The sequence below is a fragment of the Ascaphus truei genome, chromosome 3, assembly GCF_040206685.1.
Source record: "Ascaphus truei isolate aAscTru1 chromosome 3, aAscTru1.hap1, whole genome shotgun sequence".
NCBI classification, from domain to species: domain Eukaryota; kingdom Metazoa; phylum Chordata; class Amphibia; order Anura; family Ascaphidae; genus Ascaphus; species Ascaphus truei.
In genome coordinates, this window is record NC_134485.1 from 429,463,808 (window position 1) to 429,479,145 (window position 15,338).

Below are 15,338 nucleotides of genomic sequence, written 5' to 3' on the forward strand. Positions count from 1 at the left end.
CCTCAACTACACGGGACGATCGCATCACGCTGATAAACATTGAATGACCAGTGGCTAATCTTATTTTGGGAGACTGAACAAAATTGTATGTATGTCTTTATTTATATAGCGTCATTAATGTACAAAGCGCTTCACAGCGGTAATACACGTGACAATCATATAAATAGCAAATAATACAAATAACAGATCGTGGGAATAAGTGCTTGACATAAAAGTAACACTTAGGAAAAGGAATCCCTGCTCCGAAGAGCTTACAATCTACTATCAGGTCTATCCATTGGCAGCTGGAGCGTTGGTGTGTCTGTGTGGATTCACCTCATCCACTCCGTGAGCTGGGGGCGCTGCCCTTTAGAGTGGTTACTCTTCCATGCGCTAATTATTCCTTCCCGTGAGTGAAAGTCCATGTGACATTTTATTTTAGTCAACCTTTCCTTTACGGAGTTACACTATGGAGCTTGACACACACAGAATATGTGTATATACACACACAATAAACACACAGAAACTGACACATTGCATTCACCAACTAACATGGCCGTCGGTCTACCCAGTATATTTTTCAATCTCAGTCCTTCCGCACCTTGACTGCTATAGGGGATTTCCCAGGCAACCAGTCATTCGGAACTTAACTCCTACCAGAGTGACAGGTCTGCACCCATGTTTATCAGAGCCTCCAAAATCAGAGGTTCTTAAACCGTGGTCCTCAAGATTAATTTTTGATTAATTTTTAATCACATCTACTTGATTAAATAAAGGTTTTTTTACCATTGAATCCCCAACGCTTTCTGTAGAGATTTCGGGTACATCCATCATGTATTTCACTTAGAAATACTCTTCAGTATTCCATTTATAAAGCAGCAATCCACCATTAAAAAAAAGGTGAAGACATTTAGTAATGCCACCCTCTTAAACGTGTAGTCTGTCAAAAAGACAACCTTTTGTGAACAATGTAACAATGGGGCTGGCTTCCTTAAACAAATCTAACTAAGAAGTTGAGGTTTTGGTTTCAATAAAATCAATATTTATAAAGATCAGCTGGTAAGAAACTGCCACCATGGAAACCTAAAATGACCACTGGTGCTCACACACAAGATGGAATGCAGCTCCGAGGAGTGATCAAGAAGGTGCAGGAGAGAGCATATATCTTAGTGCTAGAAAAAAGGGTAATTCTCCAATACTGTACATTGGGGATCTCAGGGCAAATACAGAAAGGGAATAAAGCTACACCTGGGCCCACCAACTTTAGGGACTCCCCCCCCCATGCTCATTTTGGCAGCCAGAACAATGTTTTGGCATTTCTAAAGGCCCCTCACTCTCCACACTCCCCCCCCCCCCTACTTGTGGTGCAGGGGCCTTAGAGTGGTGGAGGAAGCCCACCCAAGTGGTCTTAACACAGAAGTTAGACCCCACCGGAAGTTGGGCCCAACTTCTGTAATCACTGCCTGGGTGGGCTCCCTCCACCCCCGCCGTATAATGCCCCACTCCACATGAAAAGGCCCGGTGGGGGAGGTTTTTGGCTTCTCCCTCCTCCCCCCCCACTTGCACTGTTCCTACCTCCACCCCTGCATAGGGCAATCCTACATATGAAATAAACCAAGATGCTCAGGTTGCACTGCAGACATGAGAATGGGTAGAATAGATGGGCGTATCTAGCTTTCATTTCCATGTTAGGTTTCCAAATAAGATCATATGTTGCTACAAACTAGGATGTGGTTGTAAAGAGCAAGATTCACACTGTATGCCTTAATATTCTGTGCAGGTGTGAGCTGATTAAATAAGGAGTATGGTAGAGATTTATTGAACCCGGAGGTGTTATATCGGGAGACATCTAGACAATTTCATGTTAAGCCTCATTCATGGAGTGAGAAACTGGATACAAATGCCATCCCAACTCCTCTGGTTAAACCCAATACAGAATGCCCAATAATAAAAATAAAACGTTTATTTGTTCTTCCCTCAGAATTCCAAATAAATGATGCAAACATAAATGATAAAACCATCTTGTTACAAAGGAACACCAACTTATCCAGTTCTGCCAGAGGGGCCCACAAGGCATCGCAAACGTCAGTAAAACGGTGAAACAAAAAAACAGAATGTAATTATCCTTAGACCTCCAACACACAACCTTTCATGTAGAACAGGGGTAGGCAACTCCAGTCCTCAAGGGCCACCAACAGTTTAGGTTTTAAGAATCTCTGCTTCAGCACAGGTGACTCAGTGGCACATCAAGAACCGAGTAACTGACTTAGCCACCTGTGCTGAAGCAGGGATATCCACAACACCTGACCTGTTGGTGGCTCTCGAGGACTGGAGTTGGCCACTCCTTATGTAGGAGATCTGCACTTAACCCCCTTCCCTGACAGAGCGGTCATTCTTCCTGGTAGTGACAGGGGTTGAAACCCACTGCGCGAAGTGGAAAGACAACAGCACATACTCTGGGCTGTCCCGCACCCAACGCACAGTCCTCAGGATCCATAGTTTGCTTCATCAAAGGCTTTCCTGGCACGCTTCAGCTCCTCGTTCATAGTCAGAAGGTCCTTCACTCTGGCAAACTTGCGGGGGTCCTTCCGTATCAAGAACACAATGTCTTCCACCTGCACCCGGCCCTGGCGCCCAATAGACATCGCCTTGTGAGTCTATAGGAAAGAGAAGACGTGTTCATTTATGTGATGTGTGCCTCACACCTCGCTAATGTTATGAACGGCACAAAAGAAAAAAATCCTAGAGAAGATATTACAAAATAACGTTCAGTAATGCGCGCTGGTCGTTTAGAACACGCCAACGCCATTTACTGAACGGAGTTAAATCACGTTACTGAGCAACACGCATACTAGAGTGATTAAGTAAAATGACTCCATATATAAAAAAGGTGTGCAAACTGCTAACTTACTGTAACGATATATAAAAATACAACTTATCCATGAAAATAAATTGTACACTTTTCTTAAAACCGCGATCCTCCCCCAAAATAAGCCAAACTCATAACATGACAGATCAGCACAACATCAACTTTTCATTTGGTCAAAGGCCAAGTTTTTGTGCCGGGTTTTCACCAGTTCAATATTACACGGGCATCAGCTGTAACCATGACAACATCTTGTATTAATGTGTGAATGGCAGTGGCCATTGTAAACTCCCAGGGAGGCCATTTCCCAGCAACTCCCAGCTCCAGAACGGAAACTCAATTTAAAGAAGAGCAAGGTTGCTAAAAACAGCAGCAAAAGGTAACATTTTATGTTAGTGTGTTTTGCCGCTTTAAATACAGGGGGCGCTGCGTACCTCTTAGGTAGACATTTTAGAAAAAAGTATTTTTTTTTTTTTTTTTTTACAAAGTCCACACTAGAGCCCACTGATCTAACCCTTCTCAGGTACCAATCAACTAGCATAGTATATATTTTATCCCAGATGTGCACCGTACTGTAGGCCAGGGGTGCGAAACTTTTCAGTTTGTGCCCCCAGTTTGCGCTCACCCTTGCCTGCACCCCCCCCGCTTGCCTGCCCTCCGGCTCCACGTGTCATGTGACGCGTTGCCATTTGACACCGTGTTGTCATGGCGACGCGTCACCAAAGAGCCGGCTGAGCAGGCAAGGGAAGTTGCAGAGGCCTCACGCCTCCACCGGTGTTTAATTTACATGCCCAAGGGAAGAGCGCTTGGCCTCTGCAACCGGTCGCGCACCCCCCCCCCCTCCCCAGGAAAATCCTGCGCCCCCCCGTCTGCACATCCCTGTTATTGGCAAACAATTAGCGAGGGTTTTAACTTTAACCTGGCTTATCTCAGGTACCACACAAGCCTCCAATTGTGTTAGGTTTTTAACATCCTGCAATGGACACATTATAAAGTTTTGGTAACCGTTCTGGTCCTGGAAGAGTGACCTTGCACTGCAGGTGGAGACTGTTTCTCTATAGATGTAAAGTAATCATTCAAAAACCTCACAGGTTTCTGTTCCAAATCTCTCCCCTCTCCCATCATCAGAAAAGACGACCTGTGAGGTCTTATAAACCCGTGCAACGGTCATTTTACCTGGAAAACCTCCCCACCAAAACGATATCACATCAATTGGCCAGAGAGTGACAGCTGTCTCGCTGGCTCCTCGGCACTGAACAAGTTACAGGAGATGGGTTCTTCCTGTGTAAAGGCTTTATATAGCTAAACTAAGAACAAACACCGAATTCAAAGATTAAAAATCAGCTAAAGAACCATCTGGGGAACCCCATGATATCCTGGCCTGCGACTTTCCCAGGGTCTGCAGGCGGCTGCAGGCGGCTGGTACGGTTCATGGAAAGCATTAGATAAAGTACAATGATTAGCGCAGAAGCCGGTTTGTTAAACCAGCATGTACCCCGTGTTACATATGAAATAGGGCCAAAAAGTGAACTTAGACGTATGTACATATACACAATCCCCGCTTAGAAAAGGTGCACTACAACGTAGCACAATATATTGTGAGACATGCAACACCTTCTCTAGCACATAACTAATAGTTAATAATGTGTTTAAGAGCCTGCCACACAGGCCAATGCACAGTACTACTAGCTTTTATTAGCTTCCCGTGAATTACTCAGGAAATCATGCTGTCGTCAAGACTTTAATAGAAAATGGGGGTTTTTGTTGGCAAGAAAACTATGGGAGCATGTCACAATGAAGGATGATCAGGGTTAAGAAGTTTAGTTGTGAGCCGAATAATTTCATCTTTGCAATGTTTATTTTGCAACATTTAATTTTCGGGCAAAAAAAAATAAATAAAAAACTAACACCACGACTTTTACACCCAGCCGCTCCCCCACAAACAGAAGGCGGAAAGATCATGGCATGTGTTGGGTTATGATTCCAATGCGGTGACTTCCGTGCTGAAAGGGACACCCCATGGTGATATGAGACCGTTTGCTGCGTTTACTCACCATCTCCGTTACGAATTCTATGACGAGGTCTTCCAGGATATCCACCGACTCTGTGTAAGGGTTCTGATCGTCTCCAAACCCGTACATCATGCACCTCACTGACGGGGCAAGAGGAGATGATTATTATTAGTGTGCGCTTGTGTAGTGCCAAAATACAATTCGGCGACTACAATGTACAAGCAGTACCGCTCATTTACATATTACAACGTATATGTCAGATACCAAAAAATGGTCTGCACTGCTCAGTGGGACATTGGCCTCTTTTCTGCATGATCGGCCAGCAACGCGTTTGCCAAAAAAGGGCAAAGACAAGAAGTTATCACACAGGGACACAACATGTATAGAGGAGTCATGTGATAAGACAACAGAAATACACCTAATTAAATGTCCGCCGGACAGAACAAGTGCGGACACGCTGGTGGTCTTTGTGACATTGTGTGGGCCGTATGTATATCTTTATATAGCGCCATCCAGGTACATAGCGCGTCACAGCAGTGATACACGTGACAATATTATAACACACAGTGGGAAGAAGCGCTTCAGACATAAAACATCAGGAAAAAGTGTTGAACATCAGCCAGCGGAACTGCCCATATGCTGTGGGAAAGAGGTGTGTTTTAAAGGGCGATAGAGAGGGTGCCAGTCTGGTATTGAGGGGGAAGGGCTTTCCAGAGGTGCGGGGCAGTCAGTGAGAAAGGATTAAGGCGGGAGAGGGCTTATAGATACAAAAAGGAGCCTTGAGCAGAACCCAAGGGTCGGGATGGTGCATAGTGAGAGATTAGAGCTGAGATGTAAGGAGGAGCAGAAGAGTGTAAAGCCTCTTTTCTAGGGGAGACTGTTCGACACTCAGGGAGCTTAGAACATGGATGAGGAGGTAGAGCAGGAGTGCGCAAAGTTTTTAACTTGCGCCCCCTCTGCCTGCTTACCTCCTGCCTCCTCTCCTCCGGCGGCAAATGACGTCACGTGACCCCGCCGCCGGATACCATGGCGACGCATCGCCGGAGATCAGGTAAGTGAAGCTGCAAAGGCCCTCCACCCCGGCACTTAATCTAAGTGCCTTTAGGGAGAGTGCGGGACCTCTGTACCTGCCACGCCCCCCTTGAAATTCTCGCCCCCCCCACCCCCCACACTTTGCGCATCCCTGAGGTAGAGGAACTGATTATTCATTCCAGACATCTTGGGGCAAGTGACAACTCTGCAATCGCAACACAAGTGATCATGTGGTTGCGATGTAGGAAGGTCCAAGCCACATGCATCTCCACGTTTCTTCCAGCAGCCAATCTGCATGGGGATATGGAGAGGTGAAAGCCTTCTCATGCACAAGTCGGATTATGCATATGGACATGGTAGGAGAGGCCGATAAAGTAGTATTGGGTGCAGTAGGTGAGCAGCTAGTTAGGAAAGAAGAGAACTCGCGCTTGTGGGAAGGCTGTTGTAGCGTTTCCCTAAGGGACAGAACCTTCAACCGAGACCTGAAGACATGGCGGCTGATGAATAATGAGTTAAAGAAACCATAACACGAAGCGAATATACTCTCAATGAGCAAGCGACAGAGACAGAGGCCATATTGCAAAGTCATAAATTACTATCCTGTCGGAGAGCCAATGAAGTAGAAGACATGGAGAGGACATTTACCTGGTGAACACACAGCGACAGACAACATGGAGCAGCCAGAGGAAAGCAAACCCCACCCAAGTATCAAACATTATATGGGCAGGGTCACAGATAATCCGCAGCACATCCAATAGGAAAACACAAAGAGGTTTCATCCTTGAGTTTATTTAGACATGCAGCACTGTGAGGTCCGGTGGATTGTGTCTTTGTCTGCACCCCCAAGTCTCTGCTCACCGTCTCTACAAACTACATTTACTAAATATTTTACCATACTCAAAAAGGAAAAATAAACGTAAAACGTGTTTAAAAAAAAAAAAACCCCAGAACAATAACCACCACATCATCAATCCCCCAGATCTAACCACGTCATTGGGATTAGGCCTAGTACTAACTGGCACATGAAGGGACTACACCGCTTTCACTTGACACAAAAATGGCCATTTTAAAGCCAACTTCTCAAACTTACACTCTTTGGAGAAAAGCCTCTTCCTTCTCCCCTGTCCTCCTTCAGCTCCCCCGGATGTGTCGTCGTTCTCTTCCTCAAACTAGCTCACCGATGTCAAGGGGGAGAAAAGGAAAAGCAACGTTATTATTAATACGTTCCTACGCAGCACCAGCGATGTGTAAAGGGTTCGAATGGACAACCGATTGATTTTTTTTTTTTTTTCAATGCCAAGTGCCTGAGACGAACTAAAATACCAATAAGAAGCCGTCACGTGGTCGCAAACACACTTTAAAGACAATCATATTACCCCCTGGACACTCCTATATACAAGGAAAAAAGCATTAGGATTGCATGCATGGTTTCCATTACTTTTGACAAATAATTACATATTTTGTGAATGAACGGCAGTTTTAAAGAGGGAATAACATCGCGAATATTTAAACAACTAATTAGCTTCCTATGATGGCCCCAATCACCCCATCCCTCCGGTCTCCTTACTGTCTAGGCCGCTTTTCCCATCAAGAGAGTAAACCCCTCCATGTCTCTACTGTTTATTTTCACACCAAGCTACCGTTTTCTAGCTCGTCTTCTCACACTTCCTGTCCACATCCATTGTAACCGGATATCCCCCTTACGTACACTGTATATTATATTTCTGCCATACCCAGTAAAGGAATCTGGGGTGTGGGAAAGCTTGTAACATATCAACTACTTGTTGGTCCAATAAAAGGTATCATAACCCCCCCCCCCCCCCCCCATCTCCCTCCTTTGTTACTACAATCATCGCGGAAGGAGTAATCCCCCCTAGGGATCAGGAGCAGCAAACCGGGTAGTTCAAGGGGAAAATAATATGGTCGCCGGAGTCAGGACTTGAGAGATTACATGGCGGCTTTCTTAGTGTCCATGTTTGTAGTCTACAGCCCTATTTGTAATTTTGTTTCCGTCAACCTGCACGCTATTTTTTAAATCTCCAGCACCGGGGGCCGAAGATCAGCTCCAGGGGACCCGGGGTTCAAGTAAGATCAAACATATATTGGATATAAAGAGAAAGGTTCCCAAGCGGGACTGCTGCTTTAAAGTGTAACTTCCTGTAAAAAGTTAAAGCAGGGAGATGCAGGCGTCACTTCCTGCGCTGTAACCCTCCCGCGTCACGTGGGCCAATAGGAAGCCGCAGAGGATTATGTTGAGGCTTTACAGTGGCCCATGTGACGCAGGAGAATTAACCGCTATTATATATCATGGGTTCTGGCAGCCTGGGTGACCCATAACGTATTAACTACACCCTTCCCACCCCCCTCCCACCCCCCAAAAAAATGCTTGTTCTCAGGGGAGATCACGTTGCACGGTCCCATGGCAATCAGGATATAATCTTCCTCCCACCCCCCTCCCCCAAGCCTAATCATTCAATCTTTATTTATATAGTGCCGTCCAGGTACATAGCGTCCCAAAGCGCTTACAGTCTAAGGCTGAGATTATAGTGCTCACGACAGGTGAACTCAGCTTCCAGCGATTGAGGCGTGGTGGAGGCGTCACCAGGCTGGTTCGCTCTCATTGGTTGAACCGCTCACATGACACCGCGCAAAGAGACAACATAATTTGTCTTTTCGAAAAACTGCCGCACGGTCGCTCTGCATCGCCAACGCGGTCACGCGCACTATGGGTGGCCTCATAGGGAAGAAGTATGTTGTTCTCACCTCGCGCGCCGTTGCAAGCACTATAATCTCAGCCTAAGTGGTGAGAAATGACAGTGTCTGTAGAAGGGCGTTATGGTAAATGCATCTGCAAGGGGCCACATCCGTGCATATCAGACACTTACTATACTACGCTCTTAAAAAATGAATTTAACTTGGTGAAATTCGCTTGCTTAGAAAAATTAACTATCCCCCAAAGTAACGGACTTGCTTACTTGTATCACTGGAATTAAACATTCAGCTGTCAACTGAATAAATGTTTATCGGTTTGACCAATGACGGAAACAAAATTACTTTGCTAACAAAGCTATGCAAACAAGTAATACGACTGGCAAACGGTCTTATCACCAGAAGAAACTTAAAACCCCAAAGAATTTGTTTAAACATAATGTTTGTTAATATTTCCATTAAAAAAAAAAAGGGTATCTGCTTAATTTAACACTGCACTGTCCTCGGGTCACTTTGGTCCTTGGATGTCTTATTTTATGTGAAAGAGCAGAAACCTTTCATCAGCCCGACCTGAAAAGGACCCTGTGAGGTTGGAAAGCTTGTACAGTTGAAATAAATTACACTTGGTCCTAGGAAGGGCTAACATTGTTTAACAAATGATAATGTATATATTTATAATATAGCACATCCAGGTATATAGCGCTTTACAATACACACCATAACTGGAATACAGTAATACTTTCCCTATATAGCACACAGTCCTACAACAAACTCTTTCACACGTTTTGGATAAGCTCTTCACATATATAAATGTAGATTACATATATTCGTTCTATTTCTTTTTACATTTTATTTCTCTACTCTAATAGTTTATATTTGTACTGTCTAATGAGACATTGAGTGATAGAGAGCTCTCGCTTTTCATATACATGCCTGTATTTACCATTGAAGGTATTCCTTTGTAACGCACATTTCTTTTATAGCTCTGGCAGTGTACTCAGCGATGCACATTAACATTGGTAGGCACAATGAGCAGTGCCCCACAGAGATTACAATCTAATGTTGGTGCCTGAGGCACAGGGAGACTTGCACAAGGTCTGAGGGAGCAGACTCCAGGATTTGAACCTCAGTCTCTCCTGTCAGTGCCAGTCTCTCCCACCCTGCAGTGTGACTGCAGTCAGTGCCAGTTTCTGCCCCCCCTGCAGTGTGACTGCAGTCAGTGCTAGTCTCTCCCCCCCCCCTCTGCAGTGTGACTGCAGTCAGTGCCAGTCTCCCCACCCCCCTCTGCAGTGTGACTGCAGTCAGTGCCAGTCTCCCCACCCTGCAGTGACTGCAGTCAGTGCCAGTCCCCCCCCTGCAGTGTGACTGCAGTCAGTGCCAGTCTCTCCCCCCCTGCAGTGTGACTGCAGTCAGTGCCAGTCTCTCTCCCGCCCTGCAGTGTGACTGCAGTCAGTGCCAGTCTCTCCCCACCCCTGCAGTGTGACTGCAGTCAGTGCCAGTCTCTCCCCTCCCCTGCAGTGTGACTAAAGTCAGTGCCAGTCTCTCCCCACCCCTGCAGTGTGACTGCAGTCAGGGCCAGTCTCTCCCCCCCCTGCAGTGTGACTGCAGTCAGTGCCAGTCTCCCCCCCCCCTGCAGTGTGACTGCAGTCAGTGCCAGTCTCCCCCCCCCTGCAGTGTGACTGCAGTCAGTGCCAGTCTCCCCCCCCCTGCAGTGTGACTGCAGTCAGTGCCAGTCTCTCCCCCCCCCTGCAGTGTGACTGCAGTCAGTGCCAGTCTCTCCCCCCCCCTGCAGTGTGACTGCAGTCAGTGCCAGTCTCTCCCCCCCCTGCAGTGTGACTGCAGTCAGTGCCAGTCTCTCCCCCCCTGCAGTGTGACTGCAGTCAGTGCCAGTCTCCCCCCCCCCCTGCAGTGTGACTGCAGTCAGTGCCAGTCTCCCCCCCCCCCCCTGCAGTGTGACTGCAGTCAGTGCCAGTCTCTCCCCCCCTGCAGTGTGACTGCAGTCAGTGCCAGTCTCTCCCCCCCCTGCAGTGTGACTGCAGTCAGTGCCAGTCTCTCCCCCCCTGCAGTGTGACTGCAGTCAGTGCCAGTCTCTCCCCCCCCTGCAGTGTGACTACAGTCAGTGCCAGTCTCCCCCCCCCTGCAGTGTGACTGCAGTCAGTGCCAGTCTCTCTCCCCCCCTGCAGTGTGACTGCAGTCAGTGCCAGTCTCCCCCCCCTGCAGTGTGACTGCAGTCAGTGCCAGTCTCTCCCCCCCTTCAGTGTGACTGCAGTCAGTGCCAGTTTCTCCCCCCTTAGTCCAGGACACTCACCGCGGGGTCTTCATCCTCCTCAACCGCCGCCATCTTGGCTCCGTCTCCTCTCTGTGTGTCCCCCCCGGAGGGCGGGTTTTTAGTCCACTGCGCCTGCGCGCTAGACCACAAGATGGCGCCGTTGTGCGTGCGTGCGTGTCAAGCCTCGATTCTGCCACGTCCAATCAGGTTACGTGTACGAAAGCGACGTCACGGCGGAATATTTAAATGCCAAGTGGATGGCTCAATCTTTTATTTAACAGGAAAGTTACATGTATCAGTGAGCGGGGAATGTCTCCAGAGAAAGGGAGTTACATGTATCAGTGAGGGTGGAATGTCTCCAGAGAAAGGGAGTTACATGTATCAGTGAGGGTAGAATGTCTCCAGAGAAAGGAAGTTACATGTATCAGTGAGCGGGGAATGTCTCCAGAGAAAGGGAGTTACATGTATCAGTGAGGGTGGAATGTCTCCAGAGAAAGGGAGTTACATGTATCAGTGAGGGTGGAATGTCTCCAGAGAAAGGGAGTTACATGTATCAGTGAGCGGGGAATGTCTCCAGAGAAAGGGAGTTACATGTATCAATGAGGGTGGAATGTCTCCAGAGAAAGGGAGTTACATGTATCAGTGAGCGGGGAATGTCTCCAGAGAAAGGGAGTTACATAAAATAAAAGCACTGGAAAGTAGATTGCTTTTGTTCTTTCCTTAGCATTCTTTTGTATAACATGAGACCAGTTTTAGTGAAGCTGATGTGGAATTAATGAGATGTGTTTTGATTTACGAATGATCAATTTCATTGTAACTGCTACGCGTTAATACTGTTCTCTGCGGCAATAATCAAATGCTGAAAATTACTTATAATTGCAATTACAAGTACACATATCAACCCCTGTATAATGTATACTACTGTATGCCTATTTTTTCATTCGCGCACAGTTGTATAATCTGTACAGTTAGGCTCAGTATTATTGTACATATATTTATGTAACTACTTTCAAAACCACTCCCTCTATTATTATTATTCGGTGTATTTTTAAAGTTTTTTTGTCCTTATTCACTCCAGGAATATATAAAGTTATGTATGGATATATGTATAGGCGACTGTAAAACAGAACTTGTCAACCAAGCCGCGTCTCACTTCCGCCAACCAGCCCTGTGTTTGGAATGCAGTGACGTAGCACGTTACGTGGGAGTTGTTGCCAGCGACCGTTAACAGCCGCGTTGCGCGCCGGATTTGAAATCGCAGTGACGCGGAGGAGTAAACAGACAGCGCCCGCGGGTGAGAGGGGCACAGAGCCCGGGGGGTGAAGGACACAGAGCCCGGGGGGTGAAGGGCACATCCCGGGGCTGAGAGGCAGAGCCCGGGGGGGTGAGGGGCACATCCTGGGTGGCATGGGGCACATCCCGGGGGGTGAGGGGCACAGAGCCCGGGGGGTGAGGGGCACAGAGCCCGGGGGGTGAGGGGCACAGAGCCCGGGGGGTGAGGGGCACATCCTGGGGGGGAGGGGGGCACACACCCCGGGGAGTATGTATTGGCCATAACTGTATGAATGTAGAATTAGATGGATAGTAATGTACTTAAAAGGCCCAGGGCAATAATTTTTATTATAGACTAAACAGGGAGGGCGGGGGGTGTTATTGAAACGCTGCCTCGTGATTAGTAAAAATTCTGGGCATTACTGGACATTGCGATAATAATACATGGTGTATTGCACCACCCAGACACTAGTGGGTGTAGATCAGGGTATAATAATCAATGTACGTTGTTTTTCAAATATCACTGCCCATGTTTGACCTCCTTGGGCGTGTGTGTATTTGTTTTATACGTATGTTTACCCCCGCTTCAGCTTTACTATAGAACAATGAAACTGGTGCTGCAAAGGGCGTATAACTTAATACATAGTAGACAGACAGAGCCCCTGTAGATAGCACTCTGTTTCTGTATGAATTGGTGATTTGTTTAAAATAACTTTATTAATTGACAATATCGTTAAAATATTGGGGTTTAAAACAAAGATTAAATGATGCCACTACTATGTGTGTGTATTTGTGTTAGGGGTTATGTTTGCCCGCTTAGTGATGTTGTGTACCTTTTTACATTCAGCCCTGCAAAATTAACGAGGAATGTTCTTGCTAATTAAGGGCTCATATGGTCCCAAAAATCGGGGAACCAAGGGCAATACAATCTAGTTTTCTTTTTCATAAAAGGATGATCTTTTGTTGGAGAAAGCTGGGACAAAAAGAATAAATCGCTTTTTTTCCCTTTCTACATTTGACCTCCTGGTCACCGGACATGCAATCCCATTGAAGAAGCCGCCACTAGAAATCAGCTTGTGCTGAAAAAATGATATACAGGGACATTGTCTGTCACGGGAATCGTGGTTTATCAAACGTATAGCAAAATATAGACTGCTTGGTCACCGATTTAACCACTACCATTGGCAGCAAAAAGGTTACTAGAGCGCTTGAGAAAAGCAACATGTGTTCAGTCTTTAGTGCCTCAGGTTGAACACTAACTATTAGACATGGGGTGGCCAACTCCAGTCCTCAAGGGCCACCATCAGGTCAGTTTTTAAGGCTATCCCTGTTTCAGCACAGGTGGCTCAGTCGTCGACTGAGCCACTGATCGAGCCACCTGTGCTGAAGCAGGTATATGCATAATACCTGGCCTGTTGGTGGCCCTTGATGACCGGAGGTGGCCGCCCCTGCATTAGATCATGTAATTTACCCAGCTTCATTCTGCGAATGTGTAATACCTGTGTCTCACTGTTTAACGAGCAGAATGGAAATGTCTCTTCTCCGTAACGTTTTGTTTGTTTCCCTGCGGCAGGAACAATGAGGCGAAGCTCCGTCACTAGCCGCCAGTCCTTAATACCCTTACGGGTACAGGAGACTAACAGGATGGGTCTGATCACACCGCAGAAGTAGGTTCCTACAAGTTTTTCTCTTTCCTAGTAGGCTCTCTGTTGGTGTTGTACGGGATATTGGCCATTAACCTTAGCGCTGCCTCCGGACGCCAACATTTGCAGTCCATGTAATAGCGTGCCTGACGTAAAGGGTAGTATTGGTGGCTCCAGCATGATCATACCTGGTACATCAGTAGGGCCTCTGCTGTGCCAGGGCCCGGGAAGTACCACTTATGTCATTAGGGCTGGCAGGGGTGTAACACAGGGTTGTTTTAACCCCTTTGTGACTGGAAGTGCCTATAGAAGTTTGTAGGCAGAGGCTGTGATGCTTTACAGAACAAACTGGTTAAAAATCAGTCGCACTCTCATTTTGTATTTTTTTTTTTTGTGTTCCCTTTTATTAGGGGACCCCCTAATTTTAACAGACCCATGGTTCACAATGTATTCACTATTGAAATGTATGTCGTTATTTATATAGCGCCATTAATGTGCATAGCTCCTCAAACTATCGCTGACAAACTTGTGTGACCGATCCCAGGCAGTGCCGGGTCCTGAGCTGGTGGTAGGAACACACGCTTAATAAGGCCCCAAATTAACCTTCAGTGTGTCCAGGCAGCATGGGGGGGTTATAGCCATCACTCACTGCGGGAACTTCCAAAGTCACGTCCCACAATGCCTTGCTGCCGAGAATGCAAAGCATTCTAGGGAGCGATCTTGGAATCTCCAGCTCTAATGGAAAGTTATACCCCCCACAGTAAGGTGCAGGTTGGGGCCTTAATAAATGCGCAGTCCCCACACGGGTTCAGGAACCCACTATAATGCCTGAAACAGATTACGTTTTTTGGGTAAACCCCTTGGAGACGCCTCTCACTGAACCATGGTGAGGTTTGTAGGTATGTTAATATTAATATAGAGAGGTATTTTCTAGTATATTTTGTTTCATTTAATGCATCAGCGTTAATAACGGTTATATATGTAGAGGGGCCCACAATGCATTGCTGAGCACTGGAGCTATTAAGAACAGAACTGCATTAGAGATCCGGGCAGTAAAAGAGCTTCTTTCAATTAAACATTCAAAAATTAACTAGAGTCCCAGCACTCACTGACTTCGGGAAAAATGAACAAAGCTGGGTATACGCCAAAAAAGTAGATAATTTAATGCAAGCACAAGATAATATAACATTAGAAAACGCTATGTGTGCAGTCTCGCAATGCATGCTCAGCGTCTCCGCATTAGAAAACGCAGCGTGTGCAGTCTCGCAATGCGTTCTCAGCGTCTCAGTATTAGAAAACGCTGCGTGTGCAGTCTCGCAATGCGTTCTCAGCGTCTCAGTATTAGAAAACGCTGTGTGTGCAGTCTCACAATGCATGCTCAGCGTCTCCGCATTAGAAAACGCTGTGTGTGCAGTCTCGCAATGCATGCTCAGCGTCTCCGCATTATAAAGCCCTGTGTGTGCAGTCTCACAATGCATGCTCAGCGTGTACGCATTGACTGCACACACAGCGTTTTCTAATGCTGAGAACGCATTGCGAGACTGCACACGCAGCGT

The 15,338-nt window shown here is 46.7% G+C and overlaps 2 protein-coding genes across 4 annotated transcripts in view; one reads left to right on the top strand and one right to left on the bottom strand.

Moving 5' to 3' along the window:
- Positions 1-1,924: 1,924 nt before the first annotated feature.
- On the bottom strand, positions 1,925-11,014 carry TAF13 (TATA-box binding protein associated factor 13). The gene is made up of 4 exons (XM_075592878.1): positions 10,907-11,014; positions 6,980-7,058; positions 4,900-4,997; positions 1,925-2,636 (listed from the first exon to the last, which is right to left on the bottom strand). Exons 1-4 carry the CDS (start codon positions 10,937-10,939, stop codon positions 2,466-2,468), a joined length of 381 nt encoding a protein of 126 aa, XP_075448993.1. The 5' UTR covers positions 10,940-11,014; the 3' UTR covers positions 1,925-2,465.
- Positions 11,015-11,963: 949 nt separating this feature from the next.
- The window catches only part of NDC80 (NDC80 kinetochore complex component), a 29,768-nt gene continuing 26,393 nt past the window's right edge, over positions 11,964-15,338 (top strand). The window contains exons 1-2 of one of the 3 annotated variants that reach the window (XM_075592875.1): positions 11,964-12,161; positions 13,713-13,806. In XM_075592875.1, coding sequence (XP_075448990.1) covers positions 13,718-13,806 — 89 coding nt within the window. In that variant the 5' untranslated portion in view covers positions 11,964-12,161; positions 13,713-13,717. The other 2 variants (XM_075592876.1, XM_075592877.1) reach the window with 2 other exon arrangements.